Source organism: Lithobates pipiens, unplaced genomic scaffold, assembly GCF_037356315.1.
Source record: "Lithobates pipiens isolate NorthernLeopardFrog02 unplaced genomic scaffold, aLitPip1_a1.2 Scaffold_18, whole genome shotgun sequence".
Taxonomy (NCBI): domain Eukaryota; kingdom Metazoa; phylum Chordata; class Amphibia; order Anura; family Ranidae; genus Lithobates; species Lithobates pipiens.
In genome coordinates this window covers 81699895-81721344 of record NW_027507758.1, presented here as the reverse complement: position 1 = coordinate 81721344, position 21450 = coordinate 81699895, and the positions used below count along the sequence as shown (strand labels likewise).

Genomic DNA, 21450 nt, shown 5'->3' with positions numbered 1-21450 from the left:
ACTATTACAAAAATTTAGAAAATTTTTAAAAAATTTGGAAAAACGTACTGCAAAGCTACTGCCGTTTTTATAACATTACTATAACGTCCAGTGTGCATGAGGCCTTAAAGCAGGGGTCTTCTAACTATGGTCCTCCAGTTGTTCAGGAACTACAGTTCCCATCATGCCTAGTCATGTCTGTGAATGTCAAAGTTTTACAATGCCTTATGGGATGTGTAGTTCCGCAACAGCTGGAGAGCCGTAGTTTGAAGATTCCTGCCTTAAAGTAAAGGCCACTACTACTGCTTGATTCAGATTTTTCAGCTGACAAAGCCAGCAAGCAATACTTTAACATGAACCATTCCACTAATTGTTAACCAATGTCAGGGGATGTGTGGGCTCACATTAAACCAAACAAAAACGCCACTGGTATGAGCTTTTCAGGGCAGCACATGGTCTGCTGGATATGTAAAGCTATCTGCGCAAAGCTCCGGAATGACGAAAAGAGAGGTGGTTTCATGTTTTGTTAACATTGGTGATTCTTCTGACTTCTCTTGACACCTCCTTTCCCTTACAATGCTCTTGCTGAATATAGATACAAATGCCTAGCGGTGGCCAAAAGAGGGAAATTTTAAAATCAAAAAAAGTTACAACAAATAGTTCAAAGGCTGCCCATTCCCACCCTGCTGCCCTAGACACAGCCATGAAAAACATTATGATTTATACAGCCTTAGCTGGGAAGGATTAGAAACCCTGTCAGGTGTTTGCTGCTGTCTGTCCATTATCACTGGGATGGGAAAAAAAAATCCCAAATTGTGAATTGCCATCAGATCAGAAATAGTGGGAAATGTTGCAATGGGAACCTTTGTTACAGTGACAACTGTGTGAGAGGATTTCCCTTTCTTGGCAGAGATCTCCTCTTACTTCCTGTTGTGTCCAAGGAACAGGAAGTGAAAGTACTCTTCAATGTGACAGAAACCTCTCCCACTCTTTTAAAAATGAGGGGAAAAAAATGTTTTGGCATTTGGATACACTTTGCACAAAACAAAAAAAATCCAACCAGTTTAAAGTGGTTCTACGGGCTGAAGTTTTTTTTTTACCTTAACACATTCTCTGCATTAAGGGAAAAGTGCGAGCGCAGCTTAACACCCACCCACCCATCTTATACCCTTATGCCCCGTACACACGATCAGGTTTTCTGACAACAAATGTTGGATGTTGGCTTGTTGGCTGAAAGTCCAACCATGTGTATGCTCCATCGGACATTTGTTGTCGAACTTTCTGCCAACAAAAGTTGGCTAGCAGGTTCTCAAATTTTACACCAACAATACTTTGTTGTCTGAAAGTCCAATCGTGTGTACACAAGTCCGACGTACAAAAGTTCACGCATGCTCAGAATCAAGCAGAAGGAGCCGCACTGGCTATTGAACTTCCTTTTTCTCGGCTCGTCGTATGTCTTGTACGTCACCGTGTTCCCACATTCGCAATTGTTGGCCAACGTTTGTGTGACCGTGTGTATGCAAGACAAGTTGGAGCCAACAACCTTCGAACAAAATTCCACGGTTTTGTTGTTGGAAAGTTCAATCGTGTGTACTTTAATGAGAGTATAGCCTTGGCTCTCTCCTTCCTTATTGGCTCAGAGACAGCAGCGGGGGCGGGGCCAAGTCATCCTCTGTGTGTCTAGGGACACAAAGGGCCGACTCAGGAGCCATCCCGCATGAGTGCCCCCATAGGAAGGCACTTGCTATAGAGACACTCAGCAGGGTGGGAAAGGAGCCAGGAGTGTTGGCGGGAGACTCCAGAAGAGGAGGATCAGGGCTGCTCTGTGCCATTGTACAGGGCAGGTAAGTATGACATGCTTATTTAAAAAAACAAAATATATCTATATCTATCTATATATATATATATATATATATATATATTGGTTTACAATCACTTTAAATATTGGGTGGTGATAATACAGAAACGTCACAAACTAAACATGTGTTTTTTTTTTTTTTTTTTTACTGCAAACAGTTCATATGAAGCGATCTCACCTTTAAATGATGAGGATTTGATAAGAGACAAGGTATGTAAGTGTATACGTTCCTCTTCTAATTACCTTCAGCCCTTTAGGGATTATGTTGGAGGTACAGAAGTTTTCAGTCACCACTTTTAAAGTGAACCATTTTAAATATTTAAAAATAAAAGCCATAATCCACTTGGGTCGAATATACAGCTAATAATATTAGACAAACATCCCAAAGTGTCAGTGTAACAAGGATGAATGTATGGACTGTCTTTTCTCATGTGCATACTTAGTTATGGGTCTATTTTTTTTTTTTTTTTCACAGTTCTGAGTACTCCCTTTTTTTTTTTTCTACTTTTTTTTTGTTATTTTTTTTTTTTTCTAATTTATTTATTTTCTAGTTCTGGGTCTTTGACTCAAAGTATTGAAGGCAGTGAATCAACATAATGAACAGGCAGCTAGCATTTTTAAAGGAAGTCAGCTAGCCTCTCTATTCATCTTTATATGATCAATAAGGAGCTGGAGTGGAGTTTTCCTTTTATTGGACCTCAAATAAGATGTTTTCAAAAAAGAAAAGTTTGGGGTGAAAGAATAAAACAAAAAAAAAAAAACATACATACTTGCCTCAAAGCTGCAGCATCAGCTCTAAGGGTTTTTTTCACACATGTCAATACCATGTGTTTATGCTGCATTTACTCAACATTTTTAAAGCCTTGTATCTGCCTTTCATGAATTATTACAATTGAATTATTACAATTCTGTACACACAGGAGCACTAGCGTTGTATTAAAAATTACTAAAAATTAAAAATTACTACTTGCCTACTGGACACTTTCACCCCCTTCCTGCCCAGGCTAATTTTCATTATTCAGCTCTTAAGGCTTACCTGTAGGTTCAAGAAATATCTCCTAAACCTACACGGTTTTATGTTATGAAATTTCCATTATGAAATGTTCTAAATACCAGTAAGTAATTTTTCTCTACTGATGTGCTGATGAGGCGGCACTAGCAGGCATCACTGATGAGCACTGATTGGCAGCACTGATAATCTGGACACTGATGGTCAGTGCCATGATTATCAGTGTAGATATCTACACTGCCAAACTGCCTATAACCAGCAATACTATATACACTGTGATCAGCTGGTCACATGCTAAAGAGCCACTGTGATTGACTCTTTACCTTGATCTGTGATCAGATGTGTCCAAAAGACACAGAGATCACAGATCTCTGCTGATGCGTGCTGCAGGGGGCACACGGGAAGCGTAATCACAGGAGGACGTTCATAGATGCCCTCCCAGCAATTTGAGCCCATGCTTTCAGCTATAGCGCAGGCAGGAAGCGGTTAAGCAGAATGTCACTTTCATGAAGCATTGATGCTTGGCAACCGATTCGATTGATGCTTTATAACGGCACCTAGAGCATTTTATGGTGTGTTAGTGAAGCGTTAGCTGGGCATTGAAGGAGCGACAATGGAGTCTCCTGTATCCCAGAAAGCAACATGTATCCTACTATTGTCAGTGGTAAAGATTTTTATATCAGCAGAAGACCTCATCAGCAAGTGTTTGTACATGGAAGGGACAGTGTCAGCAAGTGTCATGAAGGCTGATTTTAATGTATCAGTACTCATAGAAGAGATAGAACAGCACCCTGAATTATATGACCCAAGTATCTGAGCCATTGTGACACATGCAAAAAAAAAAAAAACATATCTGACAACCAAGCGGGTATTATACTTAGACAAACTGTCCTTTTGGGAGCAGGAGATTAATAGTGCGTATGATTACATGGCTGCTGTTCATTTGATATAATTATTGGAAGATATCCTAAATCAAAATATCAAATTAGATCATTTACTCTACACCACTTCCTACTAGGAACGCAGTGCTTCCGTGGGAATTTATGAAGTGTTTTTAACTCTTCATAGACACAATGAAAACACGTCATAAACACACCATAAAGGCCATAGACATGTTAATGTGCATTGCATCATTCTTCATAATCGACACATGTGTGAACGAGCCCTAAGAGCACCAAACGTAGCCCAATGTCCTGCCAGCGTGGTCGATCAATTTGACACTAAATCAATGATCAAGACATGTAGACCTTTCTAGGGGATGATGTTACAGCTAGCAGAAAAGACAGGACTGTCCTTTTATTTAAAATGGCTTCGTCACATAAGTATAACCTCTCAAGCAAGCACATACCTGTAAGGAAGAAACCAGATACTTACCTTTCCCACTGCCCATGCCAACACTGCTCTGTTGCTGAGAGTCCCTAAAGTCTACAGGGAAGTCAAAACTCCTGGGAGTGTCGATCTCCTTGGTCCTCCACATCTCCCACAAGTTCCTCCTGCTGAAATCTGCCATAATTTTCTATTGTAATGGGGGGAGCTCAGCAGGAAAAACCCATGAGCTGTGGAGGACCCAGGAGAGTATCACTCCAGAGAATGTCAATTTCCCCGGGAGACCTGGAGGGACCATTTCTACTAAAGAGTGCTATTCCGAAGTGTGGACAAGGTAAGTATTTTGTTGGTGCACAGATATGTTGTGGGTGCCCAAATTTCTGACAGTTGTTCTTGGTGAATCTTGTGTCTTTCTGTGGCCATCCTAAGGGTAGCCAAATACAAGTAGAATTTCTTTAAGACTTTGAGTTTGTGAGTGGTACCATTAGTGACTTAGTAGTAAACTCTGTTACACAACTTATTCCTACAAGTAATCCTTTAATACGGCTCACCTGTAGTTACTGTGAATATCTCCTAAACTTGCACTGTTTAGGAGACATTCGGAGTGCATGACATCGGTGACGTCACCAGCGCATGTGCTCTGAAGGTCCAGCATACAGTGCCGGACCTTCAGAGCTATGCCATAAATGGCGGCCCCCCATACATGCGCGGGAGTGAAGTCATCGCGCCCCCAGCCACTCATGTAGCCGCAGCCCGCGTACCCGGAAAGAAGACCAGGCGAAGATGTCAGCCGTCTCAGCAGTGAAAGCACGGGGCTGGAGGGCTTCCTTCTAAGGTAAGTTTCTCATAGTGTACTACTATGTGATGCATAGTAGCACATTATGACATTGCATTGCGGCTTTTTTTTTATTTATTATTAACCAACTGCGGTTTACTACCACTTTAACAACTTTCATTAGAAAGCTCTTAAAAATTAAGTTTGATTTCCATGCCAAATGTTAAAATTCGATTTTAGGATGCGCAGGAGTGATGCAATGTTTATGCTTGTGACCCTATCACATACCAGATCTAAATTGAACGAATGTTTGTGAACACAAGTTTTACTTTTGAATCAAACTTTATCTAGCATTTGCGTAATACAGCAAGTACACATTTTCCAAAATGGAAAACACATTCACAGTTAGAACTTTATTTCAAAGAAACTAGAAAAAAATTCCATCATTCTTCAATTTTTTTTCTACCACTACAGTCATAAAAAAAAGAAAATTTGAAAGAATGTTTTGAAAATCTCCGCTTTCAAACAAAATTCTATCCTTGTATAACTAGTGTAACGCTTCGCTCCATGTATATAGTATGGTATGTTTTCCTTTTTGTTTTTATGTCTGTCACTTCTTGTACTGATAATACACCTGGTACCGTTTTTTTAGGGCTTCTGTTCTTGGATATCGGCCCCGTTTAACATGAGGTAAGTTAAAGAGCTGTGGAGGCAATGGATGTATAAATCAGTATTTTAACATGGGTGCAAAAAAAAGTCTCTGGTAAACAACTGATTGAAAAAATAAAAACTACATTAAAGCAAATCCCTGGTCACTTGGAATTTCCCTTTCCCCTAACAAATCACTGAGTTTTTCAATAAAATGTTTTAAATGCCCAAATAATACACACCTAAATCCATGGTCACATGATGCTCTAGCTCCTGAGTCTTCTATTTTGTTTCCAATGGAGAAGTCGGGTCTTTCTTCAGGGATCCTAATTGCTTGGATTAAGTGGACACTTCCAATTGACTGTCCAGTGGTGGGGTCCTCCGTGGACTGCAGAGGAGAGAAAGACATGACCAGTCCACTGCAGGGCCAGATCCACTAATCACGACTCCCAAAGCAGCGTGGTGAGGGAAACAAATGTCAAACTTGTGTCTGTATCATGGGCGTCCGCAGGTAGGGGCAAGGGGGGTCAAGTGCCCCCCCCCTGGAATCAGGGATGAGATCTTAAATTCAACACAGTTCCATCCCTATCGGGGTGAGGGCAGCCCACACCCATGTGCAACCCGCCAGTGGGGTGACACCATCAAGGTTCTGCCAAGCCCCCCTATCAGTGTAGCATGACTGCGGCTCTTTTCCATGCTCAGTCCAGCAGAGAACTCGGCAGCGGTGCTATCAGGTTTACCCCGGTCACCTCCTCCTTTCTCCTGTCAGGGAGAAGAGGCGACGGCTCTCACCAGGTTCCTCGCCCAGCTTCCTGCACGCTCTGTTCCTTCCCTATTGGCCATAACTGTTCCTGTCCGCTCTGTTCCTTCCCTATTGGCCATAACTGAGGGCCAATCAAAAGACACTAGGAGAGGAGAGAATCATAGGACATGTAGTCCCAAAGATTGGTGGCCCCATTTTCCACAGGGAAGAGGATACAGCTTGATCGAGAGATTGAGAGATTGTAGCCTGGGAAAAAAGCTGAGGGAGAGGGTGCTACAGGAAAAAGAACAAGGATTGTGCTGGGCAGAAGCCAGAGAGAGAGAGCCACGCTGCCAAGCGCCACCAGAGAGAGAACTACACTGCCCCATGCCACCAGAGAGAGACATGCTGTCCAGCACCACCAGAGAGAGAAAGACTGAGTCACTGCCAGGGTACATGCATGCTACACTACTGACCAGAGTCGCCCCCGTGGCGCGTGAGCGATCTTCCAGCCGGAGGGATCACTGGTGTTGTTTCGCTGGGCCTGGTAAGAGGGCCTGTTGGCCATTATCCATTACCTATCCTAGGGATTGTACTAAGTCTGCAGTCTCTGACCATGATAATCTGATAATGACATTGTCGAAAAGGGGTGGCGCATGGGTGACCCTAAAATTATGCCCCCCCTTGAAAAAAGTTCTGCGGACGCCCATGGTCTGTATAAAAAGTATCTAAGGGCTTGCTCACGCTAATAATGCTGGTCTCTAAAGGCGGTGAGAAGGTGTTGCACTGGCATGACTGGAAATGGGCTTTAGCCTTGGTTCACACTGACTGTGGGAATGAAATTGTGAACGTTCAGCTGAACTCGCACAATTTCAATCCCGCATGTCAGTCGTGGCTTCAGGGGCGATTTCAGAGACATCTGTGTGGATATCAATGGAAATCGCACCCCAAAATAGCCAAAAGCAGTACACAAACTACTTTTGGGAATCGGTGCTGCGCTGCACCGATTCGGATGCTGCCATTTCCTGATTTGGCATGTAATTTGACATGTCATATGGCATTTTAAATCGCATCAATGTGAACCAGGGCTTAAAGTGTTTGTAACCTTAAAAATAAAATGTAATAGATCTGGCTCTTTAAGGCAGTTGTGCTATATATTTGTAATTTCTAATTGTGCCCCTTCTGTTATATCTGGTAAATCCTGCCATTTCCCCACTCCCTGGTTGCAAACTGACCACTCTATGCATAGAGGCTGATCTGTGCTGCTAGTGTGATCAGTTTGCATCCTTTCTCATCTTCTATATTGGGATGTGTGTGTGTGTGTGTGTGTGTGTGTGTGTGTGTGTGTGTGTGTGTGTATATGTATGTATATATATATATATATATATATATATATATATATATATATATATATATATATATATATATATATATATATTACACACACTATATTGTCAAAAATATTGGGGCGCCAGCCCTTTACACGCACATGATCTTTAATGGCATCCACATCCCACCTCTTAGTCCATAGGGTTCAATATTGAGTTTTAAGCTATAACAGCTTCAACTCTTCTGGGAAGGCTGTCCACAAGATACAGTGGTGTGAAAAAGTGTTTGCCCCCTTCCTCATTTCCTGTTCCTTTGCATGTTTGTCACACTTAAGTGTTTCGGAACATCAAACCAATTTAAACAATAGTCAAGGACAACACAAGTAAACACAAAATGCAATTTGTAAATGAAGGTGTTTATTATTAAAGGTGAAAAAAAATCCAAACCATCATGGCCCTGTATGAAAAAGTGATTGCCCCCTAAACCTAATAACTGGTTGGGCCACCCTTAGCAGCAACAACTGCAACCAAGCGTTTGCGATAACGTGCAATGAGGCTTTTACAGCGTCCTGGAGGAATTTTGGCCCACTCATCTTTGCAGAATTGTCCTAATTCAGTTACATTAGAGGGTTTTCGAGCATGAACGGCCTTTTTAAGGTCATACCACAACATCTCAATAGGATTCAGGTCAGGACTTTGGCTAGGCCACTCCAAAGTCTTCATTTTGTTTTTCTTCAGCCATTCGGTGGTGGACTTGCTGGTGTGTTTAGGATCATTGTCCTGCTGCAGAACCCAAGTTCGTTTCAGCTTGAGTACACAAACAGATGGTCGGACATTCTCCTTCAGGATCTCTTGGTAGACAGCAGAATTCATAGTTCCTTTTATCACGGCAAGTCTTCCAGGTCCTGAAGCAGCAAAACAGCCCCAGACCATCACACTACCACCACCATATTTTACTGTTGGTATAATGTTCTTTTTATGAAATGCAGTGTTCCTTCTACGCCAGATATACTTGGACACACACCTTCCAAAGAGTTCCACTTTTGTCTCATCGGTCCACAGAATGTTGTCCCAAAAGTCTTGGGGATCATCAAGATGTGTTGTGGAGAAATTGAGACGAGCTTTGATGTTCTTTTTGCTCAGCAGTGGTTTTCTCCTTGGAACTCTGCCATGCAGGCCATTTTTGCCCAGTCTTTTCCTGATGGTGGAGGCATGAACGCTGACCTTAACTGAGGCAAGTGAGGCCTGCAGTTCCTTGGACATTGTTGTGGGGTCTTTTGTGACCTCTTGGATGAGTCGTGGCTGCGCTCTTGGGGTAATTTTGGGCGGCCGGCCACTCCTGGGAAGGTTCACCACTGTTCCATGTCTTCGCCATTTGTGGATAATGGCTCTCACTGTGGTTCGCTGGATTCCCAAAGCTTTGGAAATGGCTTTATAACCCTTTCCAGACTGATAGATCTCAATTACTTTCTTTCTCAATTGTTCCTGAATTTCTTTGGGTCTCGGCATGATGTGTAGCTTTTAAGGATCTTCTGGTGGACCTTACTGTGTCAAGCAGCTCCTATTTAAGTGATGCCTTGATTGTGAACAGGTGTGGCAATAATCAGGCCTGGGTGTGGCTAGAGAAATTGAACTCAGGTGTGGACAACCACAGTTATAGTATGTTTTAACAAGGGGGCAATCACTTTTTCACACAGGGCCATGATGGTTTGGATTTTTTTTCACCTTTAATAATAAACACCTTCATTTACAAATTGCATTTTGTGTTTACTTGTGTTGTCCTTGACTATTGTTTAAATTGGTTTGATGTTCCGAAACACTTAAGTGTGACAAACATGCAAAGGAACAGGAAATGAGGAAGGGGGCAAACACTTTTTCACACCACTGTATAGGAGTGTGTCTATGGGAATGTTTGACCATTCTTCCAGAAGCGCATTTTATTAAATCTTTTCATATGACAACACTGAAGATATTACACTTTGCTACAATGTAAAGTAGTGAGTGTACAGCTTGTATAACAGTGTAAATTTGCTGTCCCCTCAAAATAACTCAACATACAGCCATTAATGTCTAAAAACAAAAGTGAGTACACCCCTAAGTGAAAATAGCCAAATTGGGCCCAATTAGCCATTTTCCCTCCCCGGTGTCATGTGACTCATTAGTATTACAAGGTGTAATTCATGTATGAATGGGGAGCAGGTGTGTCACATTTTCGTGTTATCGCTCTCAATCTCTCTTACTGGTCACTGGAAGTTCAACATGGCACCTCATGGCAAAGAACTGAGGATCTGAAAAAAAGAATTGTTGCTCTACATAAAGATGGCCTAGGCTATAAGAAGGTTGCCAAGACTCTGAAACTGAGCTGCAGCATGGTGACCAAGACCATACAGAGGTTTAACAGGACAAGTTCCACTCAGAACAGGCCTCAGTATGGTTGACCGTAGGTGTGCCTGGGCACACCCTAATGCCCAGGCATACCCCAGGATTTTTTCACTGTTACAATGTGAGACAACTCCAGTTTGGCACCCCTGCTAAGCTAACTAATAGTGCTGCCAGTGTGACTATTTATCAGTTGAATGTAAAATTCCTGTCTGAACTGCAGCCACTGGCCACGGAGTGAGCAGCCGCATTTTCCGATACTGTCACTATAGTCCCGGCTACAGAATCCCTGACAGCTGAATATCACTCCGCCACCTGCTATCAGGGATGCAGTAGCCGGGACTACAGAGACAGGACTTTAGAGGCAGCATCAGATAATGCCTGCCTGCTTACTCCACAGCTAGTGGCTGCAGTCCTCACAGGAGTTAGTGGTTACCAGAACCCACCCCATCCTTTGCTTCCTGTTGCCACAAAAACAGCTTACAACGGGAAAACTGTCTCTCTCCTCGGTACTTATTTTTCTGTCTGATTCGGGGCTTTCACAGCTCCAGTAGAGGTGGACCGAGCAGGAAGAGCTCATCACAGTGCAGTCACCCCCGGAGCACTGCTTCCTGCCCAGCACAGCTCTCCCTGGGGCAGAGTGAAGATCTGAGAGCAACTATGGCAGCCTGCATCTTCCTCATGTGCGAGCCCTGACCTCTGCCTTTTACACTATAATGAGCTGTAAACCTGTTCTGCACCTTGCAGGGAACATTTACTGAAAGAAAAGTGACATTCTTGAACAGGTTAGGAATTGCTGGGACTTCAACATAGATGTATTCAACATAGACAATATATCTTATTGAAACCATTCTTTTTTTTAACCGCTTGCCGACCGCCCTACGCCGATATACGTCGGCAGAAGGGCTCATACAGGCAGAATCACGTACTTGTAAGTGGCCCTTTAAGGGGCGGCCAGCGAGCGCGCACGCCCGCGGCAAGCTCCGTGAGTTGGGTCGCTCTTTTTTGTTTATAGCGCAAAAAATAAAAACCACAGGGGTCAATTTTGTTTGGGAGCCACGTCGCACGACCGCGCAATTGGCAGTTAAAGCGACGCAGTGCCAAAACGCAAAAAGTGCTCTGGTCAGGAAGGGGGTCAATTCTTCCGGGGCTGAAGTGGTTAATAAGATATAATGTGTATGTTAAATACATCTCAGTCCCAGTAATTCTCAACCTTGCAAAAAAATGTGGGCATTAACATCAAGGAATGGAATTCCATAATACATCCCAACTTCTGGAAAAAATTAAAAAGTCCATCCTTTATATTTGTTTATGGATTATATTAACCCTTCGCTTAATGCCCTATAGACCAAAACAGTGTACATTGACATTTAACTCCTATGCTATGTCATGTTTCTTTTTGTTTTGACCAGCTATGTGCATAGAACTGTTTATACCTGGGACTGGATATATTTCAACCTATGTGTAGAGACTCCCCTGTAAGACAGAAGCCAGTCATTGGATCAGCTTCTCTTGGATAGGACTACTGGAAACCTTGTTATTCCAGCCAATTGGCTGCAGCACTAATCAGTGTATTCTGCCGGTGGAGAGTCCCCACTGTCAGAATATGATGTCCCAGCAAGGGGGATTCCTGCATCCACATCACTTATGTAGATGCAAGAACCTGTCAGCTAGCAATCTGAATAAAAAAACCTGTGCACATGTACCAAATTAAAGCATTTGTAAACCGCAGCAGTGAAAGAAAAAAAAAATTCCTCTGGAAGGCAATTGCATAATGTGCTAGTATGCATCACATACTGGCACATCATGAAATACTTGACTTACAACAAAGCCCTCTGACAGGTTGTCCATTTCCCCCGGTCTTCCTTCCAGGTTCACAGGCCTTGGTTGTATGAGTGGACAGAGCAGCAATGATGTCACTCCCTCACATGCAGAGAGAATTTCAGAGGTGGTGAGAAGGGGTTGTATCGCCTCCACGCAACCTGTTTTAACCCCTTGAACTCCACTTTGCACACAGCTGCAGGCCGCTTACAGAGTGGCACTTTTCACTTGAATTGGTCAATGGGTGCTACACCTGCTGAAAGCAACAGGGAGTACAATTACAGCTGTGGCATGCGAACATGACCAGCCGCTGCCTTAAAAGATTGTAGTGGTTGGGGGCGGTAAAAGTACAGCTCAACAGCAGGGTTCTAGTGTGAACAATTAAATGTTTTAATAAATAAAAAAAAGTTTGTCTTGCCTACAGTCAAGCATGATGGTGGGTGGGAGTGTCGTGGCCTGAGGCTGCATGAGTGCTGCTGCCACTGGAGAGCTACAGTTCATTGAGGGAACCAAGAATGCCAACATGTCCTGTGACAAACTGAAGCAGAGCATGATCCCCTCTCTTCGGAAACAGGGCCGCAGGGCAGTATTCCAACATAACAACCCCAAACACCTCCAAGACGACCACTGCCTTGATAAAGAAGCTGATGGAAAGGTGATGGACTGGCCAAGCATGTCTCCAGACCTAAACCCTATTGAGCATCTGTGGGGCATCCTCAAACGGAAGGTGGAGGAGCGCAAGGTCTGTAATATTCACCAGCTCCGTGATGTTGTCTTGGAGGAGTGCAAGAGGACTCCAGTGGTAAGCTGTGAAGCTCTGGTGAACTCAATGCCCAAGAGGGTTAAGGCAGTGCTGGAAAATAATGGTGGCCACACAAAATATTGACACTTTGGGCCCAATTTGGACATTTTCACTTAGGGGTGTACTCACTCTTGTTGCCAGCGGTTTAGACATTAATGGCTGTGCGTTGAGTTATTTTGAGGGGACAAAAATTTACAGTTACACAAGCTGTACAATCACTACTTTACATTGTTGCAAAGTGTCATTTCTTCAGTGTTGTCACATGAAAAGATATAATAAAATATTTACAAAAACATGAGGGGTGTACTCACTTTTGTGAAGATACTGTATATATTATTTAAAGGTTTTTTAATGCCTATTAGAATGCCTGTATGAGTTGACTTGTCTTCACAGCTACTAAGGTAACAATGATGAAGAAAAATACATATGTATTTAAAACGCATTTGTTTCCTTTCAGCGTGTTTAAAACACTCAGAACTAATTTCCTTCCTCTCACCATAGTGATGAAGACATCTATGAGCGGTGCGGGGAAGATGCTTGTCACTACTTGTCTTTCCAGCGCCACATCATATGCTTCCTGGTTGTTGGCAATCTTCTGGCCATGCTTGCCATATTGCCAGTTAATCTTTCTGGCAGTTTGCTTGGTAAGTACAGTCTGTGGGTAATACATGTTTGCATGGCTGCAATAAAGCCACACCAAAAAGGCTAGGGATTTCTGAGTAAATGCCCATTTATGTGGCGGGGCCAATAACTGAATTCACTTACAGTGTATGTCCAGCCAAATCATATATCTCTGTTTTGGATAGCGCAGGGAAGGATTCAAACCCCTGTCAGCATTTTACTTCTATCCAGGTTTTCCTTTCCCTCACTTCCTGTCCTAGTGACAACATTTTAGCAAACAGGAAATGCGGAGAAATCTCCAACGGCAACACAGGCCAAAATAAAAATACGTTAGTAGGGTAGTGGCTGGATAAAACAGCTGTCATTCTGTCTTGTAGATTCCCTGTCTGATGAAATTACTGTCAGCAGCCCAATGGAACAAAGATTTGGATAGCAGCTTTTTTTTTGTCCTGCCCCCCCCCCCCCCCCCCTACTGACATTCTCACCTAGGCGAGGATGATGTGTCCCTAATCATATCCTAACAGGCAGCAGAGATGGCATGTCATTGGTGGCTGGCTGCTTGATCCCAGGTGGGAAGGCCAGCTTCCAGTGGCTGAGGAGGACCAAGGTGGCGGCGTGGGCACCAGAGCAGGGGATCGCAGCAAGACAGTGCTGTATTCGCTAGGCATGTGTGTATGTAAATCGAGAGCAACTTACCACTTCAATACCAGGCACTTAGACCAAGACAATTTTCAGCGTTCAGCGCTGTCGCAATTTGAATGACAATTGCGCGGTCATGTTACACTGTACCCAAACACATTTTTTATAATTTTTTTTCTTTTGGTATTTGATCACCTCTGCGATTTTTTATTTTTTGCACAAAAAATAAAGACCGAAAACTTTGGGAAAAAAACAAGTTTTTCTTTGAATCTGTTAAAAATATTTGTAAATAATTACGTTTTCTTCGTCAATGACGGGCACTGATAAGGCGGCACTGATGGGCACGATGAGATGGCACTGGTATGTGGCACTGATGGTCACTCGTAGGCGGCACTGATGGCTACTTATGGGTGTCACTGATGGACACTGGGTGGCATTGCTGGGCATCACTGAATTTATTTGTTCCAGTCAGTGCCCATTTAAAAAAAAAGATCTGCCAGAAAACTGGTGAGCCAATAACTTCCTGAGCACTGGTTCTTATGCGTTATTGTTATTCACAGCTATCTCTGAGGACTACAGAACCCTTCCCCCTCCCACATGTTTTGGAGAGGGGGAGTGTTCTGTAGTCCTAAACCAGGGTGACAAGCCTGCTTGTCGAAACAGTACACTGAGCAAGTGTTGTCACCCTATGGCAGGAAGTGTGTTACTGGCAGGATCATCAGGTGAAACCTAAAGGGATAAAAGAAATGCAGCCACCACATGAAGTATGAGGACTGTTAAAGGAGAAGCTTATTTGGCTGTACTTCTCTGTGGATCATAGGAATGCAGTTCGTTCTGCACTCCTGAGACCTGTTTTCAGCAGACAGCTGGCTGAACCGGGCCGGGCAAGACCGCAACAATGAAGTCGACAACTGCCCATATGACTGGACTGGCACCCGCTCAGTCTCTCTGAGAAGCTGAGCCAACCGCTCCCGCCCCCTCCACAGCCCAACGCTCCCATGAGCGAGGAGGGGGCAGAGCTGACAGTCACCAGCTCTCTGCTCAGGGAGCTGTGAGAATCGAGCAATTGGCGGGGAACAGATGCAGCATCCACCTAGGTAAGTGTGATTCTGGAAAAACAAAACCCCATGCCTCTCTTTTAACGTGTTTGGTACCCCAAACTTTCATATTCTAGATATGCAACTGCTGTACCATGTACTTGTATGAAAAAGTCTCCTGTTCTCTTTGTATTGCTTACTTTGTGCGTAATCCCTGGTGTCCCTGTCAGTCCCTCTGGTTTCCTATTAAAAACTGACCACACTAAGCAGGAGAGCAAAGCGTGGTCAGTTTTCTAGCTAAGCTTAGAACTCAGCCTGCTCTTCAATGATTAGACTTTTCCTGACACACCCCCTCTGCACAGCCATTCACTGTGTAGCTCAGTCTGCTGCTTCTCCTCCCCCCAGCTCTTATGCAGCTGAGAACAGAGGGAATGTGATCACTTATTAAAAAAGGTATTTATGATGTTTTTTATTTTTTTAGTCTATACAAATGGTTTGCCTATCATTTCTATTTTAAATTGACTGGCTTGTTTTACAAGGTGAGGGATTACATACACTTTAATCATCTTGGGGCTTACACTTACTTTAAGGCTGGGTTCACACGGCCATATGGAGCAGCTCACAGCAGGGGGTTTCAGATCCTATTTCAGTCTGAATTTTGCATGAATTCCGACCCGAAATGGACCAGAAGACACACAGGACTTCTGTGCAATTTGCTCTGCGGCCTTCCCGAAGATATGTGAACTGGCACCATTGAGAGCCGGTCGCAGTCTCCTGACATGCGAATTGGATGTGGAGAAATTCACATCCAATTCGCAATAGTGTGAGCCCAGCCTTAATATTTATTTGTAAAACATTTTATACAAATAATAAAAAGAAATATAAAACAATTTGTTTAAAAATATTGAGAATACAATTGTCCCACTCCTGTTATAGCTTCTTCTAAAGTACAAGTGTGCTTATCTTTTTTGCCCCACCTTCAAAGACACCTCAACCCAGGAGCAGCCGTTCTGCTGTTCGTTTACATTCAGCACTGCCACTGTTGTGTATGCCCCTGTGCGTTACAGCCCATAGCCTTGTATGGGACCATCTCCAATCAGCTCAGGCCTTGGGCACAGCCCCCCGTCTCCGGGGGAGGGGGATAAATACACAGGCTCGGCCAGGACAGTGAGATGCTGGATGTAAACAAATCACAGAACTGCAACTGATAAACAGAGGTGAGTATGGATTTTTGCAGGGGGAGGATGGGATAAGGCTAAGGAAAGGATGAATACACTTTATTAACCCTTCAAATGCAATATTTACATATTTGTTGTATATTTTTTTGGTGTGAACTAAAGTGTCTCTCTTCCTCCAATAGACGCAGATCCTCTAAGCTTTGGGAGGACTACAATTGCTAACCTGCAGTACGAGTGAGTGTTGGCTCATTTCCACCAGTTTCCCCTTCAGTAATCTTTTGGAGAGTTTTGCAATTGCAAAGTAAAGTAAAGATTAACCCTAAAGTGACCCTTTCATTTGTCTGTGCAGAATAGAGTTAGTCACCTATGCTCATTTAAAGCAGTAATAAACCCAAAATTAAACAATATATATATATATATATATATATATATATATATATATATATATATATATATATATATATATATATATATATATATATATATATATATATATATATATATATATAAAATCTATCTCTCTCTATCTATCGCACAACTGCCGCTTGCTGGATATTTTCTCTTTTTCGGACCATTCTCTGTACACCCAAGAGATGGTTGTGCTTGAAAATCCCAGTAGATGAGCAGTTTTTTAAATACTCAGACCAGCCTGTCTGGTACCAACTACCATGACACGTTTAAAGTCACCACTTAAAGAGGAATTCCCCTTAAAAAAAAAAAATTTAAGTCAGCAGTTAAAAATAGCAGTTAAAAATACTGCAGCTGCTGACTTTTAATAATCGGACACTTACCTGTTCCATGGTCCAGCGATGTGAAGAAAGAAGCCCTGCTCGTTCTCCCCTCCGCTCGGCAGCGCCAGCATTCTAACTGTGCGCCAGGCACCCACTGCGCATGCCCGAGCGGCGCCGCTCTAAGTGATTGGCCACGCAGTCATCTGGGACCTGCCACGTGTCCCAGATGACTGACAGGAGGGAGGGGGCAGAGCTGAGCCCTTCCTGCGCCGAGGGGAAGTGATGTCACCAGCCCAGGCACTGAAGGAGGCAGACTACGAGGGACCCCCTAGCAACAGGCATTTAGAGGTGAGTTTAAAAAAAAAATTCCAAATATTTTATTTTTATTTTATTTTTTTAGGAGTTTTGATAAATTTTTTTCTTTTTTATGTGCAACACCACTTTAAATCACTTTCTTCCTCATTCTGATGCTCGGTTTGAACATCAGCAAGTCATCTTCACAATGTCTAGATGCCTAATGCATTGAGTTGCTGCCATGTGATTGGCCGATTTGCAGTTTGTGTTACCAAGCAATTGAACAGATGTACCTAATAAAGTGGCCGGGTGTATTCTGCAGATATAACTATCAACACATTTGTATTTTAGCCGGGTTATTGGTTGTTTGCTTGTAGGTCCACTTTTAAGGACTGTTACCTTATATAAGCATCGTGTTTCTGGGCCGTGATTGGAAATCTCAGAATGGTCTAAGATAGGGCAATCTAAAATGTGTATCTATAACTTACAGGCCACTGAATGTGTACTGTTTCGTGGCCTACTGGCTGTGTTGTTTACACCTATTTGTATTATGTACCCAGTTCTTTAATAAAAAAAAATTAAACAAAAAATATAAGCATAGTGTTTTATGTCAAGACAGAAATGTGTGTTTCCATAGCTCACTTTTTTTTTTAATATAAATTGTTGATTCCGTGTTGTGTTCCTGTGTTTGCAGTGATAACCTCCTATGGCTTCATACGGTTGTCGGAGTGATCTTTCTGATCATCATAGTCTTCCTCATGAGACATCATACATCTGCCATCAAGTACAAAAATGAAGATACGGTATGTGCAGAATCAGTGCTGGGTAATAGTCTTCCACCAATTTATGACCTCCAGATTTTTATCCAACGACATCAATTTCCAGCAGTGTGATAAACACTTGGAGTATATGAACTTCAGAAAGTGCCATGCCAATTTGTATACATGCAAAAAAAAAGCTACTTTTTATTGCCATGCAGACCTCTTGTGAAATTCGCGTTTGCTAGACAAAAGTTTATATTTTGAAGTATTATATTATAATAAATATAATATAAATTAAGCAGTGTTTTTGCAAACGCTTTTGTTGCACAAGGTTTAGGAGTGTGTCAATGGGAATGTTTGACCGTTCTTCCAGAAGCACATTTGTGAGGTCAGGCATTGATGTGGACAAGAAGGCCTGACTCACAGTCTCCACTCTAATTTATCCCAAAGGTGTTCTATCAGGTTGAGGTTAGTCAAGTTTCTTTACCCCCAAACTCGCTCATCTGTGTCTTTTTTTTTTTTTTTTTTTATCAGAAAAGTTTTTATTAGAAAACAAAATATTACAGGTCATCAGTAACACTGACAATGCAGCGCACTGAAGTACATAGTATTGAACCCGTATAATATACAGAGTCTCCACAAAGATAATGAAACAAAGGGGTATAGTTATCTTGACAAAGTGCAGCAGATGCATTGGTAACACAGAAAAAATAAGGAAAGTAGTCGTAGTAGTTTAAATAAAAAGGAAAAAACAGGAGGGGGAAGAGTCAGAAACCCCTGAGAGTCATAGTATACAGAAGTAAAAGCGTGCATGGAGCCATCACAATAGTAATGATCAGCATCATACCCCAAACAACTGCTTACAGAAGCTCGAAACAGGTAATATACAGCCCATGGTGAAGGTTAAGGTCGGGTCAACCCTGTAGCAACCTATTTTGAATCAACAGGTGCGGCGCCAGGCCTGGGACCTCGAGCCAGTCCTGCCAAAGGTTATAGAATTTTTGGGGAGCGTTTCTATGTTGGTATGTCAGCTTCTCGCGTATCAGCATTTTATTAACCTGATCAATCCACTGTTGCCTGCTGGGTACCCCGGGCGTGATCCATAGCTGGGCTATCAATTTCCGGGCTACATAGAGCAACCGGAGTATTGCCGTGTGCACGGCTGGGGTTAGGGTTTCTTCGTCCAGGGCCCCCAGCAGGCAGATCACAGGATTTGTGGGAATCGTAACTCTGAATACCTGAGTAATAGTCTGCAGAATCCCAGTCCAGTACCGAACCAGTTTGGGGCATCTCCAGAACAGATGGAGAAGATCTCCATGGTCTCTTTTACATTTAGGGCACAAGGGTGAGTCTCGCAGGCCCCAACCATAAAGCTTGGCTGGCGTTCTGTAAGCTCTATGTAACAAATAAAGATGTGATAGTTTTTGGGAGGCCGACACTGAGACCAAGGGGGCAGAGGCAAGGCAAAGATTCAAAGTCTCTCCATCCATCGGTCCCAGATCTTCCTCCCATTTGCGCCTACTTGGCAATGTGGTCGAGTCCTGAAGCGCACCAAGGATAATGTCATACCCCTTTGAGATCATACCTTTTTTACTATCTGCCATTATTATTGATTGCACAACAGCATGATCAGTCATGCTAAGTGGTGTGGCCCTGGACTGGGCCTGCAGAGCATGCCTCAATTGAAGATACTTAAAGAAGTCATTTCGTGGTATTGCAAACTCCCATTGTAACTCTAAAAAGGACTTGAGAACCAGGCCATTGTATAGTTGAGTCAAATATTCAATGTCTTTCACCCTCCAGCCGTCAAAAAGCCTTGAGCTTCATTAACTGGTGGCTCATTTGTGTCTTTATCGACCTGCTTAGGGATGTATGGATGAGCGAGTTTGGGGTAGAGGAACTTGACTGGCCTGCACAGAGTCCTGACCTCAACTCAATAGAACACCTTTGGGGGAAATTAGAGCATTGACAGCAAGCCAGGCCTTCTCATCCAACATCAGTATCTGATCTCATGAATGCTCTTCTGGAAGAATGGTCAAACATTCCCATAGACACACTCCTAAACCTTGTGGACAGCCTTCTCAGAAGATTTGAAGCTGTTATAGCTGCAAAGAGTGGGCCAAATCAATATTGAACCCTACGGACTAAGACCGGGATGCCATTGAAGTTCATGTGCATATAAAGGCAGGCGTTCCAATACTTTTGGTAATATAGTGTATTTGGATGTGATCCAATGAGGCATTTAAGGCATATTTCTGGAGGTGTGTATGTAGTTGGAAGACTTGTGCCAAATTCAGGAAACCTGTACGACATTTTCATTATTTGTATCGGTGTATGCAACAAATTTTTTGTAGTTTCTATATGCGCTATTGTTGCAACAATTCTGGCATACCGTTGATAAAATTGTTGCGGAGGTAAAGAAGACCTTTTCCAGATTAGAATAAATTGTGTCTCGTGTGTATTGTCAAGTATTGTGTCACAGACAAATTTCTGCTTGGCACAAAATACATCTGAGACTATTCTGTGGCAGATTCATGTAAACCTTGCTGATGTACTTGAATCTTTTGTATTTTGTTCAATTAGAAACACTACTGAGAGACATATTTCTAATCCGTATCTATGATACTCTATGAATTTCACATGTCTGTGCTGCTTCCCAGAAGCAGAAAAGGTCATGGGGGGCGTTGGGTGGTGCAGAAGGCAAGTATGCAAGTTGTAAGGATGGAGGCAAGCACTGGGGTTTAGCAGAGGGTTCTGTAGAGAGATCAGCTGCCAGTGTAGTGGCGAGGTGTTTACATGATTGGATTGGTTCTGGTAGTGCTGGTAATTTCGCAGAAGGTTGTGTGGGTGCTGCAAGTTATGCCATTTTAGAGCAGATCTGGATTGAGGGCTACCTAAATCTATTACACCAGGTTATATGTTACATCTGTATTGGGATGCACCATGGTGCCAAGTGGACCCCTTTCCCCCAAAATGCCCCCACACCAATGCAGACACTCAAAAATGGCACCCAAGAGCCATTAAATGCCTGATGGATCAAAAAGGAAAGTACCAAGCCATTGGTAAAACCCAGATAAATTGTATTATTATCCATTAATCAGCCAGTGTGTGTTTTAGAGGTTCTAGTGGCATCCTTTAATCAGTCTTTAAGGCTGGGTTCACACTATACTACACGTCAGTAGTATGACTTTTATCCTACTTTGCTCTGCGACATCAGTCCCACATTGGTCCTACATCCATCCGACTTTCATGAACAGGAAACTACTTTGATCCGACTTTTCAGATAGTAATTGTCCTTTGACCAATCAAAACTAACACAATGGGAGGGGCTACAGCAGGGGGCAGGAAATAACACAATGTCGGATGCCAAAGTCGGATGGTTAAGACAAGGATCCGGCTTTGATCCTACTTCAATGATAGTCAATGGGCTGAAGTAGGATCAAAGTCGGACCAACGTAGTACAGGGAGCATTTTCCAAGTCGGACCGACTTGTGTCGGACCAGTTAAGACAGCTGCCATAGG

General features: G+C 42.9%; 1 protein-coding gene across 1 annotated transcript in view; it reads left to right on the top strand.

Moving 5' to 3' along the window:
- Nucleotides 1–21450, top strand: part of TMEM63A (transmembrane protein 63A) — a 107727-nt gene that overhangs the window by 21408 nt on the left and 64869 nt on the right. Inside the window, exons 4-8 of the mRNA XM_077485845.1 lie at nucleotides 1996–2047; nucleotides 5600–5637; nucleotides 13169–13311; nucleotides 16325–16376; nucleotides 17862–17970. Of these exons, the coding sequence (XP_077341971.1) occupies nucleotides 1996–2047; nucleotides 5600–5637; nucleotides 13169–13311; nucleotides 16325–16376; nucleotides 17862–17970 (394 nt within the window). The remainder of the gene's footprint in view (nucleotides 1–1995; nucleotides 2048–5599; nucleotides 5638–13168; nucleotides 13312–16324; nucleotides 16377–17861; nucleotides 17971–21450) is intronic.